Genomic DNA, 22,618 nt, shown 5'->3' on the forward strand with positions numbered 1-22,618 from the left:
CCCCGTCATTTCTATTCAACGTTGTTTAATTAATTACCCTTTAAATTCCATTACACCTAAAAAAGTAAACATTTTTTCCCATCTTAACATTTAAGAATGATCAATAGACTACCTATACATAGCTTTGTGATCAATACTGAGTGGTGACGAAAAGCAGCTCGAGTCCTCTGGACTCCAGCCTTCCCATCATCAGTTATATAGATGTCTTCACTTGATGCTCTAGAATAGTGGTGGTGAACCTGTGGCAAGCAGAGCCATATCTAAGGGCACATGAGGCATTGACTTATGTCTGCGGATTTTCAGCCTTCTTTTTGGCCATTTTTGCTCTCCCCGGGGTTCAGGAAAGCCTTCTGAAGCCTGAGGGTGGTGAAAAACAGCCCAACAGGCCAACCGGAAACATAGAAACATAGAAGATTGACGGCAGAAAAAGACCTCATGGTCCATCTAGTCTGCCCTTATACTATTTCCTTTATTTTATCTTAGGATGGATATATGTTTATCCCAGGCATGTTTAAATGAGGGGCGGCATGCAAATCTAATATATTATTATTATTATTATTATTATTATTATTATTATTATTATTATTATTAAATCCAGTTCCTGTGGATTTACCAACCACGTCTGCTGGATGTTTGTTCCAAGCATCTACTACTTAACAACTGGGTACCCCCCCCAAAGGTCGTAAAATAGGGCAACAGTCGTTTAACAAATGTCTCCATTAACCACAGAAATTTTGGGTTCCCTTGTGGTCGTACCTCGAGGGCTACCTGCCCACCCAAAGTATTATGGGGGGAAAAAACTGGTTTCTGACCAATTTTCGAATATATTTTGTTTGCAGGAATTATATGACCACTTTTGTGTAACAAACACCCCAGCCATTCAGCCAAACAATAAAAACAATCCCCAAACCATCCCATTGTAACAAAAATCAATAAAAATCACATTTCCCCTCCCTACATCCATATACCATTTTACTGGCCTACAGCCTCCCAATGTTTTGGGGAAATTATGCCTGTTGGAAGAGAAGTTACAAAAGCGACGATCTCAAAGGGATTAAGCAGAAAATCCACCGAGGGGCTCTAAAAAAATTAGATTATACACATCCTCCAAGGGGACCCAAGCGAGCGCTCTATGGTCTGACCATAGAGAACACCGCCATGGACTAGAGCATCCTCGGCAGGCGGCCCACTCCCACTGGCAACTTACCATCACTTTTGTCAGGCCGCGCCTTACCAAGAAGCCAAAAAGAAGCGTCTTGGAGGCAAAACCCCGCAAGCTCATCTCAAAGTTCAGAAACAAACTTTTGGTTTGCCCATTGGCCTGTTTTTAACCATCTTGAGGGTTCAGGAGGCTTTCCTGAACCCTGGAGAGAGCAAAAAACAGCCCAACGTGCCTAGCGAAGTCCAGAGGATTCAGTGAGACCTGTGGGCAAGTGCAGGGTCAGCATGGGGGTTATGCGCATACATGGGAGGGCATTGCATTATAGGTCTGGGCACATGTGTACATGCTATCACACATGTGTGTATTCTTTTGGCACCTGAGCCAAAAAAGGTTCACCAACACTGTTTTAGAATGAACATCATATGGATTTGGGAAGTAAAACTGATGACAAGGCAAATGATGACACTGGAAGAATTCTGCATACTGAAAATCCCCATAATGGCTCAAAAGCGAGTTTGGTATAGTGGTTAAGGTATTGGGCTAGAAAATAGAAATCTAGTCTTCCCTCAGGCGTGAATGCCAGCTGGGTGATTTGGGGCCAGTTACTCTCTCTAGGCCGAATCCACCTCACAGATGTGTTGTGAGGAAAATTAAAAGCCAGGAGCATCCGTTCACCGCCTTGAGCTACATATAAAACTTGAAAAATAAAAATCTGATGATAATGTATTTGGACTGACTTAAAGTACAGATAGAGGACAGAAAAACTCTTCTATTATTTCTAATAGATTTTGATTAGACACAAGAACACCACAAAGGTTGATGGTCATAAGAGACCACCTAATTTTAACGTCTACTAATAAATTACAACATATTATGCACAACAATTAAAAAGGCAATGCTGAATAAGCAAAAATGATTTTAGAGTAACTAGTTAAAATCAGAAATAGCCCAATTTATACAGCAAGAATACAAAATCACTCATGAAATCAATGTCTTCATGACAATTCTAACTATACACTGGGCCCCGATGAGGAAATCTTGATGTCTACCCAAATCTGTCTATCTTCCCCTTACAGCTATGAATTTTAGAACGTGGTCTATAACAGTGTTTCCCAACCATTTTTGAGCCGCGGCACATTATTCACATTTACAAAATCCTGGGGAACATTGAGCTCCAGATGTGTTGCTAGATGCCGTACACGCTGGTGTTGCACTGGGCATGGGCGTGGGGCTGGAGCCTCCGTCCCGACCCAGCCAGCAGGCAAGTGCCAGCCACGCAATGCCAGCATGTACGGCGTACAGCAACATGTCCAGCCGCCGCCGTCGGTGCCTCTGTCCTGGAGTTCTGGCTCGCAGCCAACCACCCTGCTGCCGCCCCACGGCTACTGCCCGGTGCCGCTGCTGCCGCCGCCCTCCCACCGGGCCCCAAAGCTCACTTGCTGCCGCTGCCAGGGAAGCTCCAGCCGGGTGGGGCACTGCAGCTGCCGGAAAACTTGGAAGGCGCAAAGGAAGCTCAGCTTCCGGTCTCACAACTTTTTGCTCTTCGCACTCTCAGCAAAAAGTTGCGAGACCAGAAGCTGAGCTTCCTTCTTCGCGGCACACCTGACCATGTCTCGCGGCACACTAGTGTGCCACGGCACACTGGTTGGGAAACACTGGTCTATAAGACTGCAGTGAAAGGAATAGAGGAAAAATGCTGAAACTTGACATTTTTATAGCTGCTTGTGAGACTGAATACATACAAAATAGCAGCCACTTTCAAAACCTTCCAAGTCACATCCTATATAGAGTTACCATATAAAAGTCAGTCCTAAATCTAAATGCATTAATTAATAAACCCCTCTCTGACCTGAAATTATTGTAATGGAAGGAAGATTAATTCTCCATATGAAACCATTTCTTCTCTTGTTCCTTTAATGCATTTTCTATCTCTTTTAGTTATGTGTCTACAGTAGAACTGCAGCGGAATAGTGGAACAGAAGCTGGAAGGTAAAGGACTTGCTGAAGCATGATATCCAACATTTAAGTCACCACAATATCATCTACGTTAATACGTAATACCTCATATTTCAGACGGGGAATTCTTACTCCTGCTTAAATCTGGGAAAGTCTACATGCAAAGCGTGTTTTATGACAATACGGTAAGCAATAATTAACAATAATAAACATAATTTCAAGCAGTTTTTAAATCTTCTTCTCCACTATGCTGGTTAGGTATGGTTTTAATGTTGTGGATCCATATGTAAAAATTAGAATTTATATTTTTATCCAAATTATGAATACTTCAGATTGGTTTTGCTGAGTTTATCACTTGAAATACTAGTACGGTATTAATTTGGACTCCTTGAGATAGAATTACATGAGAAATTCAAAACAAAACAGGCAAGCATTCTATTTTCCAAAAATACATAAACAACAAAAAGCATTTTGAAAAACTGTGTTAGATAAGGACATCTCTTAACAGATTTGGAAAGGGAAGGAAAGCAATGATAACTTTCTGCCTAACCCCCAATTCTATATACAGTGTTCCCTCAATTTTCGCGGGGGATGCGTTCCGAGACTGCCCGCGAAAGTTGAATTTCCGCGAAGTAGAGATGCGGAAGTAAATACACTATTTTTGGCTATGAACAGTATCACAAGCCTTCCCTTAACACTTTAAACCCCTGAATTGCAATTTCCCATTCCCTTAGCAACCATTTAGATCATTACTCACCATGTTTATTTATTAAAGTTTATTAAAAAAAATATTTATTAAAGTCGGATGAAAGTTTGGCGATGGCATGTGACGTCATCGGGCGGGAAAAACCGTGGTATACGGAAAAAACCCGCAAAGTATTTTTTAATTAATATTTTTGAAAAACCATGGTATAGACTTTTCACGAAGTTTGAACCCGCGAAAATCGAGGGAACACTGTACTTGTTTCGCACAGAGTGAATTTTAAAAATGGCTTCAGAGAAACAGGTTTTTAGAATAAACTGGAAAAATATAGTTATTCCTGGAAGGGCCATATCTGAGAAGGGCAACAGCTGCACAAAATAAATACATTAGAAGTATACTCCCTTATTGTAGGTTTATTACTAACCCTAACATAAAGTTGAAAGTCCCAAATAAGCAAAACTTTGCTTGTCCTTAAGGTTGTTCAAAATGTTCTCAACGCCTCGCCCCATTCCCCCCCCCCCAAAATCAATCATTTGCAAATAATGGTCTGGATTTCACTGACATGTTGAAGTATGTCTGGGACAATATTAAAGTGTCAGATTTGAGGCAATAAAGTAAAATGGAGGAAGTAAAGCTTTTATGTGATTCTAGCAAACTATTGTAGTACCATAACATCAGAATATTAACTTCTTAGAGACTATCCCAAAATGTTAGGCAAACAGTAACAGTTAAAAACATTCACAAAGGATTTTTTTTTAAAGTGAAATTTATATTTCCATGGTTTTTCCTACCCTGAGGGTGAAGAGAGGCATGTTATGAGATAAACCACCAGTCAGAAATTAGAGCTGGGAAGGTCAGCTTTGTCCGCATGTTGAGCTACTCCTGGGATCACACGGGTTTAGAACCATTCTTGCATGGATTACTTTCTCAGACAGTCTGAATCTCCTCCACTGTTCTGCCTTTTGGTGGCTAGGCCTTGGATGAGTTTTTTTTAAAAAAATGATACAACTCTTCCCCTCGTAGAGCTTTTCTGATTCTCATGGAGAAAATAATTAATTGCAAAGCAATTCAGTGTTAACGTTTACTGGGCACTTTAACTTGGAATAAATAAATAAACAGACAAACAAACACCAGCACTTCTGAAAAATAAGTTAATGTAAAATTTGAAAATAAATATATTTTGTGGACATTCAAAAATACAGTGGTACCTCTAGATACGAGCTGCTCCACATGCGAGTATTCCAAGTTACGAGCCGCGACGCGAGCGAAAATTCTGTTCGACACCCGAGCTCAAATTCGGGATACGAGCCGAGCTTCCACTAGGTGGCGCAAGAATCTCCTTGCTTCCAGTTATCTCGGCGCAAAAAACAAAGTCTAAAGGCATTTGTTCGAGATGCGAGTTGATCGACTTACGAGCTCGGGTCTGGAACGAATTAAACTCGTATGTCGAGGTACCACTGTAAAACTCAAACAGAGTTTCCTTAGCCGTCACACTCCAACTGCACCATTACCCACCCTGCCATCAGCTCCGTCAACTAAATCAAGCACATGGCAGAGTTTCAGAAAGTACATGGTAGAGGAATAGGAGGCTCGGAAGAGGCACAGATAGGCTACATTTCTTAAATTAGCTCGATGAAACTATTCCAGTGACTCACACTGAGTAACAAGGGGGGCACAATGAAGAAATGGCAGTTATGTGACATGATTTGTTGAAGAGCAGATACAAAAGCCACAATGAGGTGCTTGGGTTGAATGTTCTTCTTACAGAGGCAGGTCAGTGCTGTTATGTCGTGTTTTCCTGGAAGTCCCGTCATCCCTAGGCAGTGCTCTCTGTAAGCTGGACATGGCTGCTGTCTTTTTATGGTCAATGATCGCGTAGGAATTGGTCCTGTGGGCCGGATGGGCAACCGCACATGGGACATGGGCCACTGGTATGCTTTGTCGCCCTTTACAAGGATCATTTTGCAGTTCTACCTGGATATAATTGAGCTGCCTCGGCTGCTCCAAATAGGGCCGGCAGAAGTCGAAATTGAAAACGCTCGGGGTACAACTGCGGCGCCGTTGCAAGCAAGCCCCCCTACGCATGCCTCCGTGGAGGGCGGCCCTTTCTGAGTTCATGTAATTCCGTAAAGGGTCGTCTTCTTCCATTTCTGGATAACCAGTGGAGGAAGGCGTCATTGCATCGCCAGAATCCTCTTCATCCTGGCCCTGTCTTAGCGGCTGGCACTCCCACACGGGAGGCAATGATGGCAGGTTCTCATAGTGCAGCAGGGTGGCCCGGCGGTGGGAGCAACTGGCAGGATTCAGGTCCTCACGAGGGATTTTCAAGCGCCCGCTACCCTGACGAAGCAAGGTTCCTCGTGAAGGCAGCAGGCCGTTGAGGTTTTCATAAACACACTTGGGGGCGAGGCACTCGTCTTTGTAATCGTTGTTGTTGTTGTTGTGAGGGGTGCAGAAATGCCTGGAGCACTCCCAGTGGGGTCGACAGTAGCCATCACATTTCATCCTGTGCCTACAACCCAGGTTCGGGCCCAAAACAAACTTCACTTCTCCTGGCTGAAGGTAAACCTGGGGATTCCGGTCCTCCAGGGAGCAGCTATGGTTGGAATGAGCCATTGCAGGATGAACTTCAGGTAAGGAGTGCATGCAATGGTGGCCCCTTATATCATCTTCACCACTGGCTGTGTTTACATAGGTGTGGGACTGCAAAAAAATATACAGAGAAGTTAGCAGGTGCTGAGAATAAATGTGATCTAGAAACCTTGCATTATATGAAGTGCCGGGGTAGTGCAGTGGTTAGAGTGCAGCACTGCAGGCTACTTCAGCTAACTGCTACCTGTAGTTCAGCAGTTCAAATCTTACCACTGGCTCAAGGTTGATTCAGCCTTCCATCCAGGTGGGTAAAATGAGGGCCCAGATTGTTGGGGGCAATATGCTGATTCTGTAAACCGCTCAGAGAGGGCTGTAAAAGCACTATGAAGTGATATATAAGTCTAAATGCTATTGCTATTATTTATTAGGAGTCATAGGATTAATAAGTATCTGTACGGCGTTTAAAAATGCATAAACAGGAACAGCAACAATATTAAAAAGAAATATAGTCCCATCTTAACCTTGTGGTCTGTTATTAATAATTCCAAACATGTTCCCTGACTGAAAATACTTTTAAAAATCCTTATCATTATCAGATCACACCTGTCCTATCACACAATATTAGGTTGCCTAATCAAATCTTGTACAAGTAGTCCTTGACGTAAAACCATTTATTTAGTGACCATTCGAAGTTACAGGGTGTTGTGGTTAGCTCTGGCCCAGCTCCTGCCCCAAGGACTGTGGATGTGGGGGAGACACCCACATGCTGCAGGCCTGTTTTGCCCCCAGTGGAATCTGCTGATGAAGGCTCCTCTGACCAAGAAGACATGAGTGACAGGGAGGAGGAGAGTGTGGCAGACAGCTCAGAAGGAGATCAATTATCTAGCTCCTCCTTGGATTCAGAACAAGAGTTAATGATACAGCCATGCATGCGGAGAGCAATGCATAGGCAACAACAACTGAGAGATTATTATCAAAGAAAATGAGGCCACCTGTGGTTGGGTGGGGCTGTGGTCATTAGTGAGGCTGCTATAAATAGCAGCCTGTGGGTTTGGCCATTGTGGAGGCTTATCTGATCGTTGTGTTTCCTGACTGCTTTACTGACTTTGACCTTTCGTGTGCTGATTTTTCCCCGCTTTGAAACTAAACCAGAGCAAAGTGTGTTTCACTTTGTGAAAGAAGGACTGGGAATTGTCTCACAGCTGCAAGGTAAGTATCACAGAACTGATAAGGGACTTGTACAAATTACCAGTTTGTTTGGAGACAAGTGCTCTTTGCTATATCAAAAGAGGGCTTAGTTTAAGTGACTTTTCATTATAAAGAACATTGTTTTGAATTTTCAAACGTGTGTGTCTGAAATTTGTACCTGTGAATTTTTGGGAGGAGTCTACCAGAGAGCCTGACAGAACACAGTGGCACCGAATAAAGTGATTTATGACAGCTTTTCACACTTACATGTATTTATGATGGTTGCGGTGTCCCTGGGTCATGTGATCACTTTTGCGACCTTCTGACAAGCAAAGTCAATCCAGGTTCATTTAACCGCCATGTTCCTAACTTAACAAATGCAGTGATTCACTAAAAACTGCACCAAGAAATGGGGCAAAATTCACTTAATAACTGTCTCACTTAGCAGTGGAAGTTTAGGACTCAATTATGGCTTTAAGACAAGGACTACTGTTTGTATTTATTTGTTTTTTAAATTGATAAAGTATCAGTATATAATATAAGTCAACAAAACAATGTCGTTTGGCGGGACCCAGGGGAAGAGCCTTCTCTGTGGCGGCCCCGGCCATCTGGAACCCCGAAGATTAGAATTGCCCCCACCCTCCTCGCCTTTTGTAAGCTCCTTAAAACCCACCTCTGCCGTCAGACATGGGAGAACTGAGATATTCTTTCCCCCTAGGCCCTTACAATTTATGCATGGTATGTTTGTTTGTATGTATGTTTGGTTTTACAAATAAGGTTTTTTTTAGCTGTTTTAGTATTGGATTTACATGCTATTTTGTATTACTGTTGTTAGCCGCCCCAAGTCTATGGAGAGGGGCGGCATACAAATCCAAATAATAATAATAATAATAATAATAATAATAATAATAATAATAATTATTATTATTATTATTATTATTATTATTATTATTATTATTATTATTATTATTATAGAATTTTTATACTGATAAAATTAGATATAAGGGTTTTTAGCCTCTTTTGAGATTTTCACTAAGAGGAAAGAAGGCACTGTGGTTTTGATATTAAAATTATAAGATGTGAAAGATATTGATTTTACCCATAGTTTAAGGAATATTAATGATGGACTTAATTAGACATTAATGGAGATTTATCTGGATGACGAAATTAGAAAGAAGGGAATAAGGGGTGTGTGATGATAACTGAAAATCTAAATTAGAAACTGAGTGCAGCAAAAGTGAAAAAAGAACAGGTACCTATTTTCCTATACCAACATTACCTGGCATAGTAAAAATTAATTGGCACAGTTAGTATTAATTGGTGCAGTGTTCTATTTCATATGCAGTACTTACTTGCCCATCAGGGATAATAAGAGCATGTGTAGGGTCCTCCCCAATAGAAGAATGCCTTAGACTACTCATGGGGCCGTGGCAGGCTGCAGGGCAAGATGAGGGCTCCATAGGGAAGTTGTGGAACCCATTAGGAAAACCTGGAACTATATATTCAAAAAATGAAAAAATGGGAGCACAATTAGCTATACACAAAACTTACATACATTTACCAAAAATACCCCCAATCAATGTTCCCTCTAATTTTTTTTCGGTGTGGGCATAAAAGTATAGTGTTTGAGTGGCAGCCCCTTTGGGACTGGGCGGCATAGAAGTATGTATGTCTGAATGAATGAATGAATGAATGTCTGAATGAATGAATGATAAATAAATAAATAAATAAATAAATAATGGTATGATGTAGTTCTCTACTGTAATGAGACAAAATAATTATAAAAACTAGACTAGTACCTATCTCAAATCTAAGTGCAAAATAAATCAAAGGTCAAGATAACCAAATCAAATAATTATTTTCCTACTTTTTAGCAGTAGTTTGGGCGATATTTTACTGGAAACTTAAACGTATCTGATAATTGTGTTTGGTTGCCTTGGAAATAAAGCAACAAGCTCACATAATATTTAAAACTTTACAATAAGCAAAAAACATGAATGGAAAGTAGAGTTGATTTTATGAGACCAGATGATTAAGTAATTAACAATACCTATCTGGTGATGAAACAGGCTGATACAACTGTTGCAAATGTGCTGAGCCTTACAAGTAGCCCCGGTTCAGAGAAAATGTATATGGGAACAAGGCACGACTCTCTTGCATAAATGAGAGGTGCCGAAAAAGTGTGTGCACATGCTATAACGCATGCGTGAGTGACCACACCCATAATTCAACACCTGGCGAAGGCGAAAACAGCTTCCCCCACCATCCGGAGGCCCTCTGGAGGATGGAAGTGGTCTATTTCCCAACTTCTGATGGGCCCAATAGGCTTGTGTTTCACCCTCCATAGGCCCTCCCCCATCCTACCAGGAGGCTTTCTGGAAGCCAAAAATACCCTCCAAGAGCCTCTATATGAGCCAAAAATCAGCTGGCCGGCACACACATGCACATTGGAGTTGAGCTAGGACAACAGCTCGCGTGCCAGCAGATATGGCTCCGCATGCCACCTGTGTTACCCGTGCCATAGGTTCACCATCACTGCTCTAGAGCAAAGGTCTCTAACCTTGACAACTTTAAGACCTATGGACTTCAACTCCCAGAATTCCTCAGCCAGCTTTGCTTTCCCAGGAATTCTGGGAGTTGAAGTCCATAAGTCTTAATGTTGCTGAAGTTGGAGATCCCTACTCTAGAGTAAAGGCCAACATAGGCCTCATTCCCCCTATCTCTTCCGGTTTGTAAGAGGGTCTCACTATCAGGTGTCTGGGGAGTCCGGGGTAGTTCCAGTTCCGCTGCATTCCTTGTAATGACAACGGGTTCCTCCACCACACTGATACTATTACATTGCATCAGATCCTGCAGCAAATTAAATATCTCTTCAGCTCTTGAGCACTTGAATGCAAAAATTCCTAGGCAAAAAAGAGAAAGACTATTTTAATGCTAGCATGTTCACACTGTCTAAAACAATAAAATGCATTATTATTACTCCAGCCATATACCTCTATTCTAAAAGTTAGCAAATTACTAAATACATGAAAGCAACATGATTGCATAGACATTTGGACAAATTGAAAGAATAGAATTAAGATGTAATATGTGATTGATACACACTGAAACTAAAGATCTGATCCTGAGATTACACCTTAATTTAGGAGCCTCTTTAGAAATATTGTGACTACTTACCAACTTAATTTATATCATTGGACATGAGAACAAGTCTAAAATTAAAAATATTACTGTACCAATTAAATATTAATAGTATATTTACTGTATTTTTGGAGTATAAGACGGACCATTTTGCCCCCTAAAAGAGGCTAAAAATTTAAGTTTGTCTTATACTCCGGATGTAGCTTTTTTGAAGCTTTTTCCCCCAGCCCTAATTAGATACTAACAATGTTCCAGGCTTGCAGGTTTTTTCATTGCTATTCCCAAGAAGTTTTTTTCCAGCCTTAAGTCTTTGCAGGCTTTCTTTCATTGCTAACTCCCTCCAAAAAAGGTTTTTTTTCCAGCCCTAACCAAGTGATAAAACAATGTGCTGAAGCTGACTAAGGATGCTAGCCAGATGAATATCTAACATTTTCCTTTCCCCAAACCAAGGTGTGTCTTATACTCCAAAAATACAGTAGTTATACTCATAAAATTACTAAGAAGGGAAACAGCAAAAAATGAATCAAAAGTTGACATTTTCATGATACACTTATAGAAAGAGATTGCCTCTTTAGAAAAGAGCTTCGGGACTACTGAAATTTCAAGCCCACCGTTTGCAAGAAGCTGGGGAGAAGAAACCTTGATCTATGAAGCACGGTGGGACTCAAACTAATTTCAAAATCAAATCACACACATTTGGTCGAACAAGCCTCTCAGTCAGGCAGCTATCGTCAGCCACTCAGTTACACCTAAAATGGAATTATGGTTTCATTTGTGCAACATTCTGGCCAAGAATAAAAGTGTTCTATTATTTGAATGCATTTCAACATACCCAGGTGGTATAAATACTACTGGTGACCATGAAATAGTACATTTACATTTCTGCTTATTGTTGTTGTATTTTGAAAGAATTATAAGGAATTGAAATTGAATTTTCTCTATACAGTAGTTCCATTTATACTATTATGCACTTTATGTACTCCAGTGAAGGTAAGAAACAGAATGGGAAAGGAAAAAGCACAAATTACTATTATTGTTAAAAGTATTACTTGGTAAATTTCCAACTGTGCTGCCCATGACAAATTTGAGGAAAACATTATTCTGTATTTTATTTGGGCAAAGTAATGCTGCAACAGCATGAGCCTGAATGAAGAATCTAAGACGCTGTTTCCATTTAAATTTGCCAGCTCAGTGCTGAGATTAGACCCTTTTTTTGCAAATCATCAGTGATTAATAGGACCGAATTGTACATGTCAAAGAAGGACAGGAACTAGCTTTTGTATTAAACTGCAACACCTGCCCACCACCCATAAATACTTTTATCAATTGACTCTCTATTCTGAACTAACCAATCAGATACCGGCCTGCACAGACATGTACCAAAAATCCTTAGCAACAAGGACAAGAACATGGCAACAACAGCTGCAATTCTGAATAAAAATATTCTAACACACACACACACATCAATAGATCCTACACATTTTCTGTCTTATGTTCCTGGTATTAAGAACGATCATTTAAGTGAAATAAGCTTTAAAATCCAAACATGAGAGAAAGGAATGTGAAAAGAACCAAAGAAATGATTAATTTTACAAGCATTGAATATCAAACGTGACTTTTTTACCCACAACGCTTTGATTCGAGACTTTTTGGATTTCTTTTACTATTTCATTTATAACATAAAGATCATACTGCTGGCACAAACTAATGCCAATGATGAACAAACTATGGGTTATAAATAGGCAGCCAGCTTGGTACTATTCCTACCAAAGTCAAAATATAACATTATAGGTTATGACCAGTATATAACTTATGACCAGTAGTGGGTTGATACTTGTATGGTAAAGGGTGGCGCACTGGTAGCGATCACTGGGCGCCCATCTTCAGTTATCTTGCATGTGCATGCGCACGCCCCAGTGTGTTTTTGCTTCCGTGTATGCGCAGGAAGCAAAATCTTGCGAGGGAATGCATAAGTGCATGAGATTTCAGCTTTTTTTTTTCGCTTCTGCGCATGCGCGAAAGCAAAAAAATCACCGAAAACTTTCATGCACGTGTGTCCCTTCGCAAGATTTTGCTTCCTGTGCACCAGTTGCGGCCCTATTTGGACAGGGAGTCACTGCTCACAGTCGCTCATGCCCTCATAACCTTGAGGTTCGATTACTGCAATGCTCTCTACATGGGGCTACCTCTGAAAAGTGTTCGGAAACTTCAGATCGTGCAGAACGCGGCCGTGAGAGCCATCGTGAGGCTTCCTAGATTCGCCCACGTTTCTGCAACACTCCGTGGCCTGCATTGGCTGCCAATCAGTTTCCGGTCACAATTCAAAGTGTTGGTCATGACCTTTAAAGCCCTACATGGCATTGGACCAGAGTACCTCCGGAACCGCCTGCTACCGCACGAATCCCAGCAACCGATAAGGTCCCACAGAGTTGGTCTTCTCCGGGTCCCATCGACCAAACAATGTCGTTTGGCGGGCCCCGGGGGAAGAGCCTTCTCTGTGGCAGCCCCGGCCCTCTGGAACCAACTCCCCCCGGAGATTAGAACTGCCCCCACACTCCTTGTCTTTTGTAAATTACTCAAGACCCATCTATACACCTTTCCCCCCAGGCTTTTTTTTATATTTATGTTTGGGTATGTATATGTTGTTTGCTTTTTTAAATATGATAGGGTTTTATGTGCTTTTTAATGTTAGATTTGTTTTCACTGGAATATTGCTTTTATTATTGTTGTGAGCCGCCCCAAGTCTTTGGAGAGGGGCGGCATACAAATCTAATAAATTGAATTGAATTGAATTAAAAACATGCTGGGGTGTGTATGCACTCATGCAAGATAAATGAAGCTCTGTCCGCAGTGCACAGGTAGCGGCAGCAATGGGAATCTGCCCCTGCTTATGACCTTATGTTCAACAACCATGACGTTACAGTGGTGCTGAACAAATGGTATTTATGCCCGGTCCATGAAATTATGAGTGTAGCCACATGCCTGCAGTCACATGATCAAAATCGGTCACTGGATAACCTGCTCACAAAAATTACAGAGACACCTTCCCCTGCCTCCTTCTCCATCTTTTGCCCTTTGGGTCCTGGAGCTCCACGGTTCTGCAAGGCAGCTTCTGGTCACACAAGACGTCTTTGCTGAAGTCACAGGTGGCAGTTTCCTCATCAGACCTGGGGGAAGAAGTCCTCATGTGGCCAGCAGCTGCCTTGCACAGGGCCATGCAAACCTCGTCCGAATTGGGAGCAAGACATAGAAGGTCAATTGGGGATAGTGAAGCGCAGGGCACTCGGGGATGTAACAGTGGCTAGGGCTGGTTTAGGTCAGGGCTTCTTGCACAGTGTAAAAAGTAACCCCTGAGTAGCACAACAAGCAGCCTCCCAACGGTGGGCTTGCTGCTTTACAAGGCAGAATGCAGAGGGCCAAAAGGACATCAGGAGAATAGGTAGTTGGGAGAGTTGAAGGGGAAGCATTCCCTTACCTTAAAAGAGGGACAAACCTGGGAATCAGTTGGATTGGAGTAGGACCTTGGCTAACAAGTGAAGATTGTTAATGATGACAATTGAATAGGGAGTGTTAGGATTGCCATTGCAAAGCAATGGGGCCACACTTTACAACTGCACTACTTAGAGCTTGAGCTTTACAACTGCATCTCTAGCGAAAGAAATTCTGGTCCTAACTGCCATCTTAACCCGAGGACTATTTACAAGTGTGAAATGATGCATAACATAGATAATGCAAAAATGGCATTATAATGTTATAAATGAAAGTTAATACCATATCGTTCCACAAGATGCAGCAGTATCTAAATTTGATAACAAAATAAACAAGAAAATATAAAATTATCTTGCTACATCAGCTCAGAAGTCTAGCTGGTGCTTTAGAATAGAACAGATTACTGCCTTCTATTGAGGACCTGTATACTGCACGAGTCAAAAAGAGGGCCATGAAAATATTTACTGACCTCTCGCATTCTGGACATAAATTGTTTCAATCCTACCCTCAAAACGTTATAGAGCACTGCACACCAAGACAAGAACAGTTTTTTCCCAAACACCATCACTCTACTAAACAAATAATGCCCTCACCACTGTCAAACTATTCACTAAAGCTACATTACTATTACAACTAGTCTTCTCATTGTTCCTATCACCCATCTCCTCCCACTTATGACTGTATGACGATAATTTGTTATTTGTAGCCTTACTATTTGTATTAATATTGTTTCTTGATTGCTTATTTGTACCCTATGACAATCATTAAGTGCTTTACCTCATGATTCTTGATAAATGAATCTTTTTTTATACACTGAGAGCATACACACCAATGACAAATTCCTTGTGTGTCCAATCACACTTGGCCAATAAAGAATTCTATTTCATTCTATTCTACTGCTTTAATGCCAACCTGCTAGATTTAGATTGGAATTTTAACCTGGATCAGATATACTTCTGTTTTCAAACATTTTACTATTCTTAATATAGTCTAACTATTCCTTATGTAACAAAGACTTAAATGATCTCAGAGTTATTCGCAACTTGTACATCTCACCCCAGAGAAAATAATATGAATTTAAAAGACTATCAGAGATTATTGGTCAGAACATTCCTTCAACGCTGTTAATGGAAGAGGCGCTAGAAACCTGAATATAAGATATTTAGACTTTCCATTAAAATTGGCCTTTATGAAACAGAATACTGAGTAAATAAAGCTTTTACAAAATATTCTCCCACCAATATTTATCTGACAACAAAAATGTGAATTTCTTTAAGTGTCATATTAGAAGATAGTTTCTATTTCTGAACCAGATTTACAGCATCCTATGAGGAGAGAAACCAGATGTGAGCCTAAGTTAACGGCTCTCCTGCTACTTCAGGAGAAATTTACATACCCTGTCCAGTCAAGCAGCGACGTCCACTTTCAAAGGAGAAGAGATTGGAATCATAGCCATAGCGACGCAAACAAAGGTATGGCCACCGAACAGCATCGCGTTTGTGAGTGTGCAAAACAAGCTCCCTCTGTGTCAATTCCATAATCCCTGAGCCCAACTCATTGCCCTCATCATCAACATTTGTCACCTGTAGAAACCAAAGCCAGTTGTCAGGAGCTACTACACCTTATAAATAGACACAATGGAGTTATAGACAAATAGTGTGATTTATTCAGGAAGGTACACCAGCCTAATCATATCTCCCTGAGGCAGTCATTTTTTCTTAATTCAGTGGTGAAATTCTTTAGAGCAGGGATGTCAAACTCGATTTCATTGAGGGTCACATCAGGGTTGTGTTTGATCTTGGGAGGGACAGATGTGGCACGGCTGGGGGCACGTGACAGTTTCCTGCAACCTTCTGCCAGCGAAAATGGAGCTAAGGAAGACTACCCGCAGCCCTCCTGAGCTCCATTTTCACTGGCAGTGGCACTCCAGGCTGGTCCTTTCCTGTTTCCAGAGCAGCCCCGCACGTCAGATCTAAGCACCCCCTGGGCTGGATCCGGCCCCCGGGCCTTGAGTTTGATGCCTGCTTTAGAGCAATCCTTTTATACTTTGGCAATTTTAAGACGTGTGGAATTCAGCTCCCAGAATTCCCCAATCGGTGGACTCAGAGTAGAAGTCCACACATCTTAAAGTGACAAAATTTGGAAACATTGCATAAGAGAAGTACTTTCTTACTAGAAAAATATTTCAGGCAGATACACCTAGAGTGAGTGCTTAGTCCATTAACAAGAAGACCTCAGCTATTCAGGAAACAGCTCCCTCTGGTGACATAAGGAGTGTTTTCTTAGCTTTAGCATATAGAAGTACTAAAAATGCATTTATTAATCGCTGTGCTTCTACTTTTGGAACGTGACCTAAGATTCCCTGAATGATATTAGTGTCTAGTACCAATCACCAACATTGACCCAAGTTAAATGAGTCACCTCGAAAGAATTTCCAATTTCACAATCGTGCAATGTCTTTACCAATCAAGCACAAAAAGTCAGAAAATTGTCAATATTTTGAATCTCCAGACTGAATGTTCAGCAGAGGGAGGACAAAATGTTATTTTATTAAAATATAGAGATAAACTTTCTCAGCTAAACTCAGTAATATTTAACTGAAGAAAACAGCAAGAAAACGCCTGGTGCACCAGTTCCGACCCTATTTGGACCGGGAGTCACTGCTCACAGTCACTCATGCCCTCATCACCTCGAGGTTCGACTACTGTAACGCTCTCTACATGGGGCTACCTTTGAAAAGTGTTTGGAAACTTCAGATCGTGCAGAATGCAGCTGTGAGAGCAATCATGGGCTTTCCCAAATATGCCCATGTTACACCAACACTCCGCAGTCTGCATTGGTTGCCGATCAGTTTCCGGTCACAATTCAAAGTGTTGGTTATGTCCTATAAAGCTCTTCATGGCACCGGACCAGATTATCTCAGGGACCTCCTTCTGCTGCACGAATCCCAGCGACCAGTTAGGTCCCACAGAGTGGGTCTTCTCCGGGTCAACTAAACAATGTCGCTTGGCGGGACCCAGGGGAAGAGCCTTCTCTGTGGCAGCCCTGGCCCTCTGGAACCAACTCCCCCCAGAGATTAGAATTGGCCCCACCCTCCTTGCCTTTCGTAAGCTGCTTAAAACCCACCTCTGCCGCCAGGCATGGGGGAATTGAGATACTCTTTCCCCCTAGGCCTTTACAATTTTATGCATGATATGTCTGTATGTATGTTTGGTTTTTATAATAATGGGTTCTTAACTGTTTTTAGTATTGGATTATTATTGTATACTGTTTTATTACTGTTGTTAGCCGCCCCGAGTCTGCGGAGAGGGGCGACATACAAATCCAATAAATAAATAAATAAATAAATAAAATAAGAAGACTGGGGGATAAAATAACCATAAAAAAGAGTTTCTCACTCCGACTTCAGTCTTGAGACGAAATTTTGTTTGGGTGAATTTACAGCAATCCATACTAGTCGAAGAACACATTATTAAAGGCAAAAAACATATAGCTTACCTTAAACTTGGTAGGGTGATTATCTGGAACCCTGTCTCGGCATGGGCTACTGCAGCACGACCCCATGGTGTCAAAACAACAGGCAATCCCTGGAACTTAAGGAAAATCAAAATACTGAAGACAAAAATGTAAACTGCATCTTTCTAACAAAATATTTTCAATGTTTCAAAAACTGAGTGGCAGGATTTCAGGCAAACCATCAATACTCCTGCTTAAATCTTACAGTGCCATGGCTGTCAGCAGTTTTTTAAGGGGAGGGTTCCCACATTCTTCACATAATTCTGTGCTGGGTGTCATGGCAATCAAGATGCCAAGAAGTCATTTATGGTTTCATAGAAACTATGTCAACTTTCACCTATGAAGACAGAAAAAGAAAAACACTTGAAATGACTAAACTCCCCAAATTATCAACCTGTATTTGAGACTCTCTTTTTGTACTCATGGAGATAAGTATCATAAACAAATCATTTTAAACTTCTTTATTCTCTGGCAGAAAATAGCAGAAATTTTGTGGTTCATCTATGTCACAAGGAGAATGAGAAATTTACTTTAAAATGAAAGCTTCAATTCATAAAAGTTTAATTAAAATATTATTTTACAGCCTTCTACGACAATTTGGTACTCTGTTTTGAAAAATAAGAAAAATAAAAAAGTTAATCTAATTCATCAACAAAGAAACAATATTTATAATTTGTATATATCCCTACCCTGGATAATAAAGGTTCCTTAACCTAAACAAAATAGGGTACTCCTCTGTTACCTAGTGAGAAAACAAGTTAATAACAAACATCCTTGAAAGGCATCTTGCTTACTAGTATTGTATCCATTGGTGTCCAAAAGGGAGATCCAAATGTTTAAGACATGCACTCATTATGCATACATTTAAATATGAGAGTTTAAACAGGCATATCTGCAATGGTTTGTCTTATAACACATCCAAGGAATCAAAGCAAGGATTCCTTCAGAGAAATTGGTGCAGAAAATGATGTCCAAGAAAGGAATTTTGACATCTACTTAAAAGGATATTGATTATATTTCAGAGACAGAAAATGTTGACTTACCAGATTTGTTATAGGATTTGGTAATAAAACTAATGAACAATGGAGTTGTACTGACCTTGTAAAAAGTTAAATGGGGGGATGATTAATAGAGAGCTAACTTCAAGGGCTAACTAGTTCTTTAGTTATAACTATTATTGTTTTAAAAAACATTCTGAATTCTAGGTATTCCTAGAGTAAACTGTTTCTCTCCCTGGCAGTGAATGCTCAAAGATGAATTTTAACCATTTTAATGAATCAAAAAGTTATTAGAAATCTAACATACTTCACTTCTCAGGAAGTTCACCTGTCTTCCATGTTGTATTTGGCTGTTTTGCTGGCTGTTTCCAGCTTGGCAGTAAATCACACTTAATTTCTGTAGGCCTGGATTGCCAAACATTCTGCAATTAATCAACAAACACTAATTTACAGAAAAAAACTTGCAGTTGCATTCTAATATAGCTTACAGGCATAACCTATACAAAACAAACTTTGTTCACTGTTAATGCAGAATGAAAAAATAATCGTAAATATAAGTCATCTCAATGTATTAGCAATTTTTTTGGAACAGGAGTAGCTCACTCATTTCTATAAGCATTATGCAGCCCCAGAATAACCATAAAAGCCAAATGAATTTGTATTTAAGCTTTTAAGGTGCTTCTTTCTACACAATATGTGTACTACTACTACATTTCCTAAAGTGGTTCTGCTGACTGTTTCTTCTTACAAAAACAGTACAGAAAGCTGCAACTCTACCAATATAGCAGTAACTATTAACCTAGGCAACAGGAAGTCTCATGATACAATTCCCAATTCCCTGATATACAATTAAAGAATAGCTTCCCCCCAAAAGATGAAACCCCATTCTAAATTAAATTAAATTAAATTAATGCAATTTATTATTTCTGTGAGGAGCATCAAGATTCAACCAACTCTAAAATAAATTATGACTGCTCCCAATAATAATGTTTATCATTACTGTATTTTGAGCATTTTTCTTACATGAAGTAATAAATATGACTACAACTAATGAACAGGCAAAAAACCAATTGGGACTAATGAAATCCATATACGATTTCAATATACATATACTATGCATTCCATGGATTTTAACTTGCTGCTTTGTATGAGTAATAATGCATAGTGAAGCTATGGATTAGGGCAAAAGGCTGAATAATGACATAAGCAAACAGGCCTCAAGAGATGATTACAAAACATTTATCTAACACTGATGAATTTTTGTTCTGAGGATGTGCCACAAATATTGATTGTTTTTGTCTTCAAATACTTCCACCCATTACAATAAGAATTACTACAGCCACTGCAGACTGCAAACTACTGTTTGCAAATCAGAAACACATTCATTTAAGAACAATTTATTCTTTTCTTTGCATATATTTAATTATGGTCATATATCAAACAAAGCAAAAGCACAAGTTCTCTTAACTACTGTTTGTGCAGATATTTCAAACTATGATATTTCTGGAACTAAGATAGTACAGATGCCAATGTAAAATCATAGAAAAAGTCATTCAAAATATAAAGGTGGAAACATACAGCATTTATAACATTAGATATTATTTGCCAACATTTGTTTCCAGAGAACTAGCATTATCTGCCCTTCAGTTTAGGAAGCCTTACTGTTACTTGATAAACTTTTTTTTTTAAGAGTCATTCTGCATTTGCATCTAACTGTAGCATAAACATATTCCAGAAACCTTTTTTCTGGCATTGCCTTCATCTGATTTCTAAACATGAAGCAACCTTGAGTAGACCTTAACTGTACCGGTGTTAAAATAGTTTCCTCTTTATCCCAACATACTGTAAGTTTTGTTGAAGTTACACTCAGGTAAACTCTTGGGGGGCAATAGATGATCTCATTAGCCTATTGAGACTAGTGCAAATATAGCCCTGGGCATTGTCCTCCATTCCACTTTGGGCCAGTCTGGTTCTTTCAAATCAGACTCTTTTCTTATTCTTGACAGATCTTTGAGCTTACAGCAGTAGTGACTATCAGTAAAGCAGGAGAAAAAGAGCAACTTTCCCCATGCTTTGTCTGTTACTGTCTGATCAGCTTTTGAGCACAAATTCAGTGCTCTTCTGGAATAGCACTAAGCCAATGCCTAAAATAAGTCCATTTACCAACTGGCACCAGCTGATAGCCAGACTTTCTTTAAGCCCCTGCCACAAAACACCTGTGCAAAACCACAGCAAGTTCGTCCAGATGGCTAAATCTGCACCACGTTCACATTAAGCCCAGCAAGCATTTGTTGCTATCATGCATGTAGAATGTAAGAACAGTCACAGAGGAAAGCCACAATTGTATTGTTCTATAGTTTTCTGGCAGCTCATGGACTTCTGGATAGCCCTTTAATCCAGGCATCAGGAAGACCTTTCTGAAACACATTATCCAACATCAGCATCTTCCATTATTATCTATATTATTAGAATAGAATAGAATTTTTATTGGCCAAGTGTGATTGGACACACAAGGAATTTGTCTTGGTGCATATGCTCTCAACGTACATAAAATAAAATATACATTTGTCAAGAATCATGTGATACAACATACTTAAAACTGAAGCAATTTCACTTAGGACGTCTTCAGTTTTCTATGATTTCATATACTGTTGCTCTAACACAGTTGTCATTCACTGTGGCAAAAACAAAGATGTTAGGGACTACATCATGATCAAAATGGTTGAAAAAGATTAGGTTTGGGAAAGATGCTCAGTTGTAATCAATTCCCATCCTTTCTATATCTCTACCACTGGCCAGCAAAAACCTACATTTAAGGCAAAGATTCAAATACTAATTTAATTTTAATTGGCTTCTATGCTGCCCAATCCCGTAGGACTTGCTGGATAAATAATAATAATAATAATAATAATAATAATAATAATAATAATAATAATAATAATAATAATAATATAAAAATTAGTGAAATACAAAGATCTGAAAATCGAGCTGCAACGACTCTGGCATAAGCCAGTGAAAGTGGTCCCAGTGGTCCTTGGCACGCTGGGCGCAGTGCCAAAGGATCTCAGCGGACATTTGAAAACCATTGGAATTGACAAAACCTCCATCTGTCAATTGCAAAAGGCCGCTTTACTGGGATCAGCAAACATAATTTGCTGCTACATCACGCAGTCCTAGGTGCTTGGGAAGCGCCCGACTCGTGATGAAATACGAAATCCAGCATAGTGATCTCGTTTGCTGCGTTGTACTGACATAATAATAATAAAAAAAATAACAACAACAACAATAATAATAATAGATTTGTATGCCACCCCTCTCCAAAGACATAAACAAATCTACCAATATTCTTTCAATGAAGAAAATGTAAAATATTCCAATTACAGCCTTTTTGGACCAAGTAGACCCCACACAAAAAGGGCTACACTGCAGTTGAGTACAATATGATTCTTAAGACATTTACTACCACTAGAAAGTCAGAAGCCTACAAAGAATTAAAGCTAATCATAAAGCACACAAATTACGTTCAACTTACTGGCACATGAACAAAATTAGATCTGCCAATTATGCGTGTGACAGCACTGTAAATCTAGTAGTAACGGCTACCTAAGGAAGCCGATATCCGAATAAATATTTTTAGTCTTTCGTGCCACCAAAAATCCCTTGCAATTGCAAATAGATTCAAACGGCTGCTTCTCCAAAACTATTGCCAGACGAAATCACGGCGGAAGATTCATTTGCTCTCCCATCCAACATCACCAACACCACCCCTGGGAGGGACTGCAGATTAAAATGCAAGAAAATAATTTCCAAGCTATGCAATAGGAAGGGGACGAAACTGCTGCAATCGGAAGGGTAACATCAGGAATAACAACG

At 40.0% G+C, this 22,618-nt stretch overlaps 1 protein-coding gene across 1 annotated transcript; it reads right to left on the minus strand.

The window, feature by feature from the left end:
- Positions 1-4,893: 4,893 nt before the first annotated feature.
- Positions 4,894-22,298, minus strand: FRS3 (fibroblast growth factor receptor substrate 3). The gene is made up of 8 exons (XM_070745343.1): positions 22,278-22,298; positions 19,053-19,167; positions 17,953-18,084; positions 17,730-17,824; positions 15,628-15,814; positions 10,349-10,504; positions 8,954-9,096; positions 4,894-6,524 (listed from the first exon to the last, which is right to left on the minus strand). The coding sequence occupies exons 4-8, from the start codon at positions 17,793-17,795 to the stop codon at positions 5,583-5,585; spliced, it is 1,494 nt and encodes a 497-aa protein (XP_070601444.1). The 5' UTR covers positions 17,796-17,824; positions 17,953-18,084; positions 19,053-19,167; positions 22,278-22,298; the 3' UTR covers positions 4,894-5,582.
- Between the last annotated feature and the right edge of the window lie 320 nt (positions 22,299-22,618).

The sequence above is a fragment of the Erythrolamprus reginae genome, chromosome 3 (assembly GCF_031021105.1).
Source record: "Erythrolamprus reginae isolate rEryReg1 chromosome 3, rEryReg1.hap1, whole genome shotgun sequence".
In the NCBI taxonomy this organism is placed as follows: Eukaryota; Metazoa; Chordata; class Lepidosauria; order Squamata; family Dipsadidae; genus Erythrolamprus; species Erythrolamprus reginae.